General features: G+C 40.2%; 1 protein-coding gene across 6 annotated transcripts in view; it reads left to right on the forward strand.

Moving 5' to 3' along the window:
- fchsd2 (FCH and double SH3 domains 2) overlaps nucleotides 1-7,950 on the forward strand; it is a 69,773-nt gene extending 61,823 nt beyond the window's left edge. For 3 of the 6 annotated variants that reach the window (XM_008425540.2, XM_008425541.2, XM_008425543.2), the window contains 5 exons: nucleotides 766-846; nucleotides 1,627-1,847; nucleotides 3,073-3,265; nucleotides 3,363-3,460; nucleotides 3,913-7,950. In XM_008425540.2, the coding sequence (XP_008423762.1) occupies nucleotides 766-846; nucleotides 1,627-1,847; nucleotides 3,073-3,265; nucleotides 3,363-3,460; nucleotides 3,913-4,008 (689 nt within the window). In that variant the 3' untranslated portion in view covers nucleotides 4,009-7,950. The remainder of the gene's footprint in view (nucleotides 1-765; nucleotides 847-1,626; nucleotides 1,848-3,072; nucleotides 3,266-3,362; nucleotides 3,461-3,912) is intronic. The other 3 variants (XM_008425542.2, XM_008425544.2, XM_008425545.2) reach the window with 1 other exon arrangement.
- The last annotated feature ends 4,251 nt before the right edge of the window (nucleotides 7,951-12,201 follow it).

Here is a 12,201-nt window from a genome sequence, read left to right on the forward strand (position 1 = left end):
AATGCCTCCAGCTCTTGATATCCCATAAAGTGTGGTTCAGTTGATGGTCTCAAAATGAAATTGCAGAACTGCAAACCTGCAACAATCTGAAAATCCACCTAAACCTGTGGTGCCCAAACCACCGTGGGCCAAAATCAGCAAGTTGAAGGCACTCGGTGACCTTAGAGTGAGAAGAATTCACTGAAAAGATACTTTGATTTACTTTGAACTTTTAATTGAGAACTGAAAAAAGCAAAATATCTTTAACTAAATTGTTATCTTTTCATTTGCTTGGCAATAAACATGCATTAAATATCATGCAGTATTTTAATGAAATAAAGTAAGAAAAAAAACAGAATAGATGTTTGCTGAATTGAAGAAATTTGTGCAATTTTATAACTGTTTTGGCCCAAATATTTTCAATTTAGTTGGTCTAGGAAAATGCTTTTAGCCTAATCCCAGAAACAAAAATGAGACAAGCAATTTATTGTATTTTTATTTGTACTGTATTCAGTTTCAGTAAATGAGTGTGTGATTAAAAAAAGCTGCTGGAAGTTTCTGGTTCTCAACTATCACAGTAAGATAATAAAAAAAAAGAAGAAACAAAACATGGTTAATGTTTTATACTTCTCATTTTTTCATTTAAAATTAGACACATTTGTGCTTGAAAATCTCATTCTAAAAGAATATTACATAAGGTGTCCATCTGCATCCGCTCCAAGTTTGTACCATTCTTGAGCTGAGGTCTCATTGCCACAAACGAACACCTCTGATCTAAACTGACAGGGCTGACAAGGACAGCATTAATCAGAGAGGCAGGCAAGAGAACCATGGTACTTCTGGAGGAGCTGCAGATTCACCTATCAGGTATGAGAATCTACTGACAAGACAACCCGTTAGTCATGCTCTAATGGCAAGAAGAAAGTCGTAAGAAGTCTCAAAGTTTTGATGTGTGGAAGAAGGGCTTAGACAACAGCAAACAAAATGTAAAATGACAACACAAATGCAGTAACATACAGTCATAACTATAATAGAATGCCTTATATTAAAGCGTGTTCGTATGTAAGAATGGCCTAGTCAAAGTCCAGACCTAAATCCAATTGGTTTCTCTGTGGCAGTTGCTGTTCGGGGATGCTCTCTGAGCACGATGTATTTTGTAAATACATCTCTACATCTCTAGGAGTACAAAACTGGAGGAGACAAGCCCCAAAAGAGTTTGCACCTGCAATTTCAGCAAAGGGTGGCGTAAGAAGATGCAAATGCAGGCCACACCTTTCAGATTTGTATTTGTCAAAACATGTTTAAAAACCCAAGTACTCGTGTTCTTCCGCTAAAAAACATGGAAACTGCTTTGTTTACATGCGTTTCCCGTTTTATTCTAGAAGTCTCTCAGGCTTTGCTTCCTGCTTGTGTCGGCTCTACCTGCATGTTTCAAACAAACGCCTGAGGAAATCCCATCTCGTTATTGTCCTTACTGCTGTCTGTGTCGTTTATCTCCGCCTCTCCAGCCGGGTGTACAGTTTTCTTCATAACAATGAGAAGCAAAGCAGACAAGGAAATGCATTTTACTGGGAATAATTAGTCCCTCTGAGTGACACTGATTGCTTTCCTGCCTGTCCCTGTCGCTTTCTCTCTGTCTGTGTGCAGCCGCGTATGTCCGTGCGCTTTACGATTACGAAGGCCAGGCGGACGAGGAGCTCTCCTTCTCCGAGGGCGCCGTGATCCGCCTGCTGAACCGCGACACTCAGACGGACGACGGCTTCTGGGAGGGCGAGCTGAACGGCCGGGTGGGGGTGTTCCCCTCCGTGCTGGTGGAGGATCTGACCGAGAACGGGGAGACGAGCGGCGGAGCGCTGAATGACACACAGGTACGGCGACACACAGATCACAGAGGTTGGCCTGTCTGTGTGCAGCTGGAGGAATCTCAGTGGGAAACCGCAGGAAGTAGAGATGGAGTTGAGCTTTAGAGATAATCGACACCTGAGCTGCACATTCAGCGCCATCAGGCTTTCCGTGTATCTGCTGTGCCACTTTGTACCAGGATTCCCCCCACCCCCCTCCCTTGCTCTCCTTTCCTGTCTGTTCTCCAGCTAATCCATCAGCAGAGTTTACAAACAGTGAAGCAAAATAGTTGCGTTCCTGGTACATCAAAATCCGGCTTTGTAATTAGAGAAAAATGTCCTTATCTGTGGTACCAAGCACTGCCCGATTAGAAGTTTGGCAACAGGAAGGACTTAGCCTCTCCCTTCCTTTGAGCCTGTAGACCAAACATAAGAGGTTTTTGTTACTTTTAAGTGTTACATGAGGGAAAGTGGTTGGGTAATATAGAAGTGGTTTAGTTAATGGCTTATATACTGTGGAGTCAGTGATGTGAGAAAATAAGAACACTGCCAGAAAGTTTCGCTTATCGATGTTTAATCTCTGGAAACTGATGTAATTTAATTACAGGTCAGCACCAAAATAATCTGTTTTTTTAAATAAATAGAAATAAATACCCCACCTTTTAGTAGCTAGTCTTACCTCTTTGTCCTTTTTTAACTCACTCAGTTTCAGAAAGAAGAAACTCAGTTTCTTCTGTTAGTCTCTAAGAATTGCCCAACTATTGAAATGTTTCAGGGGTTTTTTGTTCAGCCCGTTTCAAGTCACCCCACAGCATCTCAGCAAGACCAAGATCAGTTCCTTATGTCCTCATACATTAGGGAAAAGACAGACTTTTTTATGTGATAAAAGCCAGCTATAAATGTGTAGTTTGCTGAACTCCGTCAATGAAAGAATAGCTTCTTATTGTACAATTGTTTTCATTTTTAATAAATGATACCAACCAAGGATTTCTCCAGTCACTCAGTTTATAAATCAAGAATGGATTGCATTACTTCATGTGTAATAATCTTCGCAATTGAACAAAATGACTACTGAAGTTTCCCCCTCCAAATCGATGTTAATTTCAAGACAGGCAAGAATGAGCTTCAACTATCGTAATTACTTTGTAGTTTGTCTGTTTTATAAATATATAATGTCTTATAAATTTAGTGCTTGCAGAACTTTCTGGAGACGTCCCTTCAACTCTGCCCTTCTGCCACTTGTTTATTTTAGATTTCTCCGTCTTCAAAGTTGCCTTCTTCCCTGCCGCCTTTGCCTCTGTATGATCAGCCTCCCATCAGCCCTTTCACCAGCCCGGAGACCTCCACTCCTCCTCCTCTGCCGCGATCCCCCTCCACTGCGCTCAACGGGGAGCACAAGCTTCCTCTGCCGGCCTCCTCACACAAGGGACAGCTGTCCTCTCACAGTGAGATTGGCTCAAAACTTTCTTCAAACAGCGTATCGATCGAGAGGGATGGCCGGGTGGAGAGCTTTTCTAATGCTGTATTTTTGTCCGTGTGTAGATCAAAGCTCTGGCAGGAGTCCAGTGTCTCCAGGATTTCCTCAGGCTCAGCCTCTACGATTCACAGCTGAAGGAGGCGGACCGGGTAAACTACGGCCGGTCGGTATCAAAGACATCCAGGATGTCATTCACATGTTCACGTTTTTTTTTTTTTTTTTTTGGATGATAAATCATTGAAAGTATTTGTTCAATAATGTTTTCCTCAGTTTTAATTTTGCAACGAAAGAAACAGTATCTATTTTTTTTTTAATTATCTGTTCTTTGGGCAGGATTATGTACACCAGCCCAGCAAATGTTTTGCATAATGCGACGCCATAATTTGTTATAGTGTTAATATGAAGCAAATGATAAATGTGTATGCTTAACATATGTTGTAAAAGAAAAATGTTAGTTTTTTTTTTCACACGGTTTAAATGACTTTTCATCAATAAAGTAAAACTTAAGAAAGAAAGGAAGATAAATCGGAAATATACTTGTTTTTGGGTAAGTTAGCCACCTGCGTGATTGCCTCGCCGTTTCTTCCAACTTGAATCCGTTTTGTTGTGCTGCAGGTGCGAGCCGCTCCGCCTCCACCCAAACAGCAACCAGCTAGGCGACCGCATGAGAAAAGCGACAAAACGGAGGAAGTGGAGATCACGCTGGTGTGACGGATGAGCTTGACAGGTTGACGACGTTGCACAAAAGACGGAAGCATACCATGATGCAGTGAGCGTGAACTGGCTCTGGACTGATGCGAGCGCAAATAAAGCGATGAGAAGTTAATTCGATCGAACCACACCGATACTGCCGGACGCTCTTGCATCTTCTCTCATCCCCGAGCCGAGAAAGAGAAAGTGCAGGGAGGCGGGGTAATGCTTGGCGTGTCCAGTTAAATCAGCTCCATTTTAGCCCTCTAATGAAGTGCAGCATTGCGTTCCTTTGCCCCCCTTCCTTCCAGTCTGGCCTTAAAACGTCGCCTCACACAGCTAGTTAGAGTGTGCTGAGGAGAGGAAGGAGAGATGGGGAACACTTATTGGCGGGGTCTTTTGAAGCTCGCGAGTTATGTAAGGCAGTTCTTCTCCTCTGCACTTTCTAAACCCCTTCAGGACATCTCAGAGCTCAAAACTGGCAAAATATTTTTAAAAGTCAAGCAAAACATACAGCTTGAGACATTTGTCACACTATTAATATTTGTTTTCAGGTATATTTAAAGCCCACAAAAAAGCTATGATTGGTAAAATTAGGAACAAAAGTTCAAATAAGTTAAAAGCCCATGAAGTACATCGGATTGGAGCAGCTGTTACAAATGTTGTTGCTTTATTGGCAGCATTTCATTTAAATCTGTCATATTTTTAATTGAAACCGACTGACATCTTTGATTGAAATCTGTGGAAAAACAGGAAAACTACAAACTGAGGTCAACTCAGTCATGTGGACGAGCTTTAGGTCACCAAACAGTCTGAGAACTGACAGTTACAGCAAAAGGTTAACGGACATTTACCGTGAACATGACATCATGTTAGTTTTTGGTCTTTATTAACAATCGGTTTAAGCGACTCTTTCAGAGGTGGAACAATTCTAGTGATTTTTCTTTTTTTCCAAACAGGAAGTTGCCGCACAAGTTTGAGTTTATTGGAAAAAGTAATTGTCTTCTCAAAATGATTGCACAATAAAATAAAAAAAAAGCAATGTGCCTCAAAAACACAATTATTCTGTCTTTATGTGCAGCAGTGCACATACCAGCTCACATATACATTTAACCCTTGAAATATTTGGCTAAATATCCCATTGGAGAGTTTAACTGTGTTCTTTTAATGACCATCAACCTCTGATATAATTGTGGTTTGATATTGGAACAACTCCTCTTGGCAGAAAACACAGAGGGTCTTTAAACTGGTTGGCTTCCAGGTTTGGATCCAGCTTTGAAGCATGGCCCCGTACGGTTTCAGTCGGGTTGAGGTCAGGACTTTCCGAAGAGGAATTAATGCTAGCCAACAGTTTGTCCCGTTGGCGAACCGGTTTGTGATGCTTCTGACCCTGTGACGGTCACACCAACTTGTGTGCAGCCAAGTCTTGCTTTGAAATTCATTTATCAGTAGTTGTTGTATGTTAAGCCCACCCATTTGAATTCATCCATGAAGGCTCAAAATGAACACAATACATGTTTTCCCACCTTTTCTCAGGGACTACGTCTGATGTTTTGCAAGTTTCGAGGCTCTGTAAAAAAAAAAAAAAAGAAGACGTGAGGGGGGGGGGACAAAGAAACGAGTCAACTTTTTGTCGGGGTGTTTCAGAGTGCAGAGCAGGACTGAGGGACGTGGACAGAAAACCCAGACGGTGTGGGTTTACTTCCAGCCTCCCTCTCTTTCTCTCGCGCCATATATAGTCATTATCATTATACGTATTTAATGTGTATTAGTACAGTACATTACTGTTGTCATAGGAATGTTTATGCACATGGTTTCATATAGACTAACTGAGCTGAATGGAATACCCTGTCTGATATGTAGTGGAAGTTTTACCTTCATCATGTACTGAAAAGGGTGTTGTAAATAACAGCAGGAAGGAGAGACAGGAGGAGAGAGGAGGAGGAGGAGGAGAAGCAAGAGCCGAGGGAGGCTGGATCCTCTCTTTTCTTGCGCTCACCTCTCTTCCCATCTCCGCTTCACGTCTCTCCTCTCAACGTTCGTTCTGTCATTGGGCAGTCGGTGTGAATCAGTGGCTATAATATACTTACATACAGTTACAATATATTACACACACGAGTTGTTATATCTGCTCTCATTCTGTGCGCTGTGTGGTTTTCCTTTCAAATGACTGATCGAGGAAAGCTGCTGGTGCTTTGAAACGCACCGAATCTGTTGGTATTCACTATGTGCTAGCAAACAAAAAAACAAAAAAAAAAACATTTGTTTGAAACTTTATTAACTGTTTAGGGCCAGAAACAAAGACTGAGTTTTCCTCATTAGAGATCATAGCTCACGTTGCATTGATTTTCTTCATCTGTTCAGCTTCAACATTCATCCATGTTTACTTAACATGATTTTGGTCACATGAAGGACTAAAAATAACACAAATGGAGCTGAGTACCAATTTGTGGTGGGGGTTTTTTGTACTCAAAGTAAATAAATACCCCTCGTCATGTACTATTCAAGCCTTTAAAAGTCCTTCCCCAAAGGGCGTAGTAGCACTTTTATTTATTTGTACCTTCCCTGGAAAGTAGCAGTACCCTCTTCTAGCATCCGCATGGTTAGAGACGACTCTTATAGGCAATTGTAGCGACACATGCAGACATAGGTATGAGTTTCATCTTTTCATACTGACACCCCAGATGCTCTTTAATTAAGGGTGACTGATGCTTAAAACAATGATACTCTTCAAAAGAGGTGACTTTTTGTAATGTCATTTGGTGTTTTTCTTAAATTATGAAAAAAAATTTAATGATTGGTATTTTTCTTTTCTTTTTTTTTTTTGGACTATTGTGATAATGGGAGCTGGTCATTTTTCCCTTTATGCCTTAAATATGTTTGCAGTGTTCACTGTTTTGCATGATTTTGTACCCAAGCAATGATTTAATATCATTTTTTATAAGTCTGAACCACAATTAGCAGAAATAGGATATAGTGTGAAATATATACACATAAAAAATATACAAAACCCTTACATCATACATGGAATTAGTATATACATTTTTTATAACTCATTAAGTCATCAAACTACATTTGCTATCAAGATTAAATAAACTGATACGCAGTGGTGCAAAATGGGGATCCTATGAGGCAAACTGACCTGAAGCAGGAAACCTTGGACTGCTCAAAAAACATAGCAGCTTTAAAAGTCCCTCTTTGAAACACACTGATTGTGAGGATAAATACCCAATTTGGTTTAATGGGTTTATTGAACTGTAAAGCTCCACAATCCAACACCTCTTTGCAGCAGAATTGCAGTACAAAACTTTTTTTTTGTCCTATGTGGTTCCAGAAACAGAAGAAAATTGGCAATATATGTGTATTGATTTCTTAGTGAAAATTATTATCAGTAATCTTCCAAAGGTGAGTACATTTTCATGTTAACCGAAGCTCTAGTGGGAAGACAAGCCTCTTCCAGTAAGATCTGGGTTCAACTTAACTGGTTTCCCTTTTATAAAGCAGATGAAGGTGATGTGAGGTATGTACCAAAACATTAGCACAGCAGCAGGCTCCGCTTGTTCTCTCTGAAATCTCCCTACAATTGTTTTCAGAGCTGCTATTGAAACCTTCAGATTTAGAGTGGTGGCCCAAGTGCAACGTTTGACTTTTTTTATTTGCCTATCGCCACCTTGAACATGCCTAGCTCTCCTTCTTTTGCCAGTCTCTTTTACCTGCTCCAGGGTTGAGATTTTTATTTTTAATGTTTTTATACGATTCTATATAGCTGATTTGGAGCAGCGCAGCCCGTTAGTATCAGTGATGCGGTGAAACAAACTGGCCTTCTCCCTTCATAGACTGTTGCCGTTGTGACAGTAATGAGAACAGGCGCAAAAGTCTTTCAGCGTATTAATATTGGCTGTACAAAAATAGAGTTTGTATTTATTGTGTACAAAAGTTAATAAATAAAAAATGTTTAAAACACTTGTCTTATTTGTTTGAATAATTGCATGAATGGGTTCAATGTTTGAATATGAAAAAAAAAATTCAAAACATTCAAACTTTTAAATTATTTGCTTCTTATTACCAAAACAATTTCCACAATGCAAGCATAAAGAAAATTCTGCATAGTTTACAGTATTTTTTAGGCCCGAGCAGTGAAGCGATATGAAGGCCTATTGAAATTGTGCTGTAAATTATTATTACTGTAATTAAACACATTCAGTAAGTACACTACTTATGAACATTTAAACGTGGTAGTTGCAGCATCATACTGGACGGATGCTTTTCTACAGATGGGGAGCTGGGTGGAGAGGATTGGAAGAAGGGTAGACCTAAATGCATGTCATCCCTGCATGAGTACCTCTTGCTACAAAAAACTTGAATCTGGGGCAGATGTTCTTATTCCAGTAGGACAAAGGCTCAAAACATAAACAGAACTTAGTGGGAGTGGCTCAGAACAGATCATATTCTCATGTTCAAATGGTGCATTGACTGGAGTTGGCTGGATTCTCATCCACACTGCTCACACAAACGTCTTCGTAGGTCAGAACAGACTTTCTCTTCTCTGTCCTGCAGTGGGGGAATTTGGGTGTTCCAGCAGCAAAGTGAGAGGTAATGTGAATCGTGCAGATTCACACTTGGGTACAAATGTAAAAACTGAAAGTAAGAAAAGAGATTGTACAGGCAAAATTATTACACAAGAAAAGTGAAGCTATTAATAATGGCATACTCTGATACAAAGAACTGTAAGAGTAGAAATGGAAAAACTGCAAATGCAAAAGACAGCGGGGATGTTAACACTTAGTTTGTCAGGAATTCATACAGCTGCTGGAAGGAAAGATATGTGGTAATGCTCCTTTGTGAATCTAGGATGCATTGCCCAACACTGATGTTCATTTTGTCAGAGTCCTTCTGTCTCCCACCATCTGCACTGGGTCAAAGAGGCATCCTGGGATGGAGCTGACCTTCCTTTATGAGCTTATCTAAGTGCTTCCTCTCAGGTGTGGATGCTTGTGATTGTAACCTGACAAAATAGGTGTGAATACTTTAGCAAGGTACTGTAAAAGTCAAAGGTTAAAGTAGCTTAGCACAAGTGCATAAATGGATGATTGTGTATGCATAGACATGGTGTGTAATATGTGTGTCTGCCATATTCCAGTCACCAGAAGTGGGCGTGGTCAGGATATCACAGTCTGCAAGCGAAACCAGAGGCCAGAGTTTCCTCACTGGAGGCAACAGAGGACTGCCAGCTCAGAGGAGACGCATTGACTTGTTAGTTAGGTTAATTATTATATTCTCAGAAAAAGTTTTACTCCCTATTTTTATTCCATTTGAAGGTCATAGACCAGGCATGCCCTCCAAAGGAAAAGGCCGGCACTCTTCATACTCCTGCTGTGGCTCATCCTGTGTCAAAATCTATTTGTGCTCCAATCCAGAAGGTACTGTTTTTACATATTTATAAATCTACTCTAATCTGAGCATTTTGTCAATTAGTGGCTTTATTTTTACTTGGTCACAAGTGATTCCTGTTTGTGTTTATGTTGCATGTCAGACAGCGTGATCGAGCGGAGGGCTCTCAGAGAGAAAGTGTTTCCCAGGTTTAGAGAGCGCTGTAGGAGCTTACTGGCACTAGATGTCAGGGTGAGTACCCAGCTCTGAATCACGCTCACTGCACTGAAAACACAACAGCTAAGACGTTTTGAGTGTAAGAACATTACACTTTGACTAAGGACACAAACTTAACTGCACATCAGTTATTTTGTAAATATATATATTTTTTTAGATAGAATGTAATACTTTATTAGAGGTGTGCTAATCGATCGGTCACCGATCATAATGGGCTGATTTTCGTGAAAAAGTGAATGATCGGTGATCTGCATTCTTTGGCTCTTGTTGCCGATACCGATCACCTGCATCTCATTTCCCAGCCTGCCTGTGCAGCTGGTCTCCTCTTTCCTTCAMACTGCGCAAACGCGCAGCAACAAATCCTAAGCGATGTGGAACTATAACGCACTGAGTGAATGGGGACGTTTGCGTGTTGCGGTGGAAAATTGAAGCAGGTCAAAATGCATCAACACAACGAAGCTAATACGACATAAAAACTTGACGGAGTTTGGCTACATCAAGGCTCACGGCAGTAAAAAAGACATATGGAGGATCAGATAGCAGGTAAAGCATCGCACAGCTACAAACACTCACCCAGATTAGCATTACGGTCAGAAAGCTAAACAAATAACCCGCAAAATTATTTAAGTCTTCGAGCTGCTATGTAAGACGCTAGTTCTGCTCTCGTTGTTGAACCGCTGCTACGTGCTACAGGTAAGTAATATTTCACAGACGGAGCGCCGCTTCTGCTCCACCTAGTAGTGACTCTCACACCAAACCTCTGCTTAAAGCTGCAGCATCTAACCTAAAAACATAAATTTTACATACGTATTAAAACTTTCGCTGTCCTAATATGAGACAGATAATCTCTAAAAAAATATTCAATCTCCTCCCTGCTCTGCATAATTACTCTGCTCAGTCAGAAACAGCCACTCAGAACTAGCAGTAATCAGCTAGCCGTCATGCTATCAGGAAGTTTTCATTCAGTAACTCTGGATTGTTTATTGTAATGGAACCTGTATTTGCCTTTGAATGTTAAGTTTTATACTTCAATTTTTTGGCAATGTTGAGAGGTTTATTTTGGCTCTTTGCATTATTTAGCCTCTTCAGAGCCTTCATATGTTATCAGTCTGTTAAAGATAGTATTACTGATAGCAGTACAATTTGCAGAATGTCTGTTTTGTTTAGTTTTCTTCTTGGAAAAAGTTATTAAAAACAAGTTTTTGTCTAAATTAAGGTGAATTCATGGTTCCTTTTTCCACATAATGTAACCGGTAGTGTTTATGATAAAATAATAATAATAATAATATTTATGTGATCGGTATCGGTGATCGGTATGGGCAGGAAAAAACCTGATCGGCACATCTCTATACTTCATGTCTGCATTTGCTGTTTGTTCCAATTCTTATTTTGCATAAATGTGCATCTATGTCTTTAATATTTGGGGTCAAATTCAAGATGTTGCCATTAATTAAGTTTCCATCAGTCAACTAAAAAGCATGAAAATTGAGGTGCAAATTTTACTGTAAGTGATTATTACCAGCTTTATGATTGTATCCATTTTTTTTTATTCCCTGCCTGAAGTCACTCCTGTGAAGGTACAATCAATTCTGCTCAACTTCGCTTAATCACTAATAACAACAAAGACAGTGAGCAGCTGCAATATGGCTGCACTGCGTGCTTTGTGCTCTCAAACATGTGTGTGTGTGTGTGTGCGTGCGTGCGTGCGTGCGTGTGTGGATGCGTGCGGGACTCAAAACCTTCCACGATCCACCGGTCGTGGTGTATCAAAATGTCAAGTCATATTCAATGTTTTAAATAATATTAATGTTAAATAATCTGTTTTCTTCAATAGCTTCCATATTGTGTGCCATATTGACTAGAAATCAGTATGTAACCAAACGCGATCGACTGGTGGATCGTGGAAGGTTTTGAGTCGATCTAGACAGTAAGTGACAAACTGAACACCGCTCAGAGGCTAAAACCAGCGCGTCCTCTTCTGACCCACTTATCGAAATATTCATACATACATACATACGTCCTCTTCTGACCCACTTATCGAAATATTCATACATACATACATACATACATACATACATACATACATACATACATACATACATACATACATATACTTTTGTCGTAGTACATTTTAAAAGAGGGTAGTTTGTTTCATGTAAAAGCATGAATTACCACTTTTTTGTATCAGTTGGTCATAAGGCAAGGTGTTTATTAACATTTGTTTGACAGGTGTTCAGTTCGGAAATGTGTTGACATGTGTTCTTGGCTTCATCTCCAAGTGTGCTAATGATGTCACCACCACCAAGACAGTAACCTGTTACCCGAACCAAAAACCCCGGCTTATTGCTGAGGTGAGAGCTCTGCTGAAAGATAGGGTTAGGAAATCTTAAAGGCAGACCTAACAAGAGTTAAATGTTAAAAGCAAGCCCCATAATTGTCCAAAAAAGTATGTGTGTAAAGCTGGGCCTCTTAAGGTTTGAACATTAAAAGCAAGCCCCATAACGGACTAAAAAACTCATGTGTAGAGGTGGACCCTGCAAAGCATAAATGTTAGAAATGTGTGTAAAGGTGGGCCCCACAAAGCATAAATGTTAGAAATGTGTGTAA

This window comes from Poecilia reticulata, linkage group LG13 (genome assembly GCF_000633615.1).
Source record: "Poecilia reticulata strain Guanapo linkage group LG13, Guppy_female_1.0+MT, whole genome shotgun sequence".
Classification (NCBI taxonomy): domain Eukaryota; kingdom Metazoa; phylum Chordata; class Actinopteri; order Cyprinodontiformes; family Poeciliidae; genus Poecilia; species Poecilia reticulata.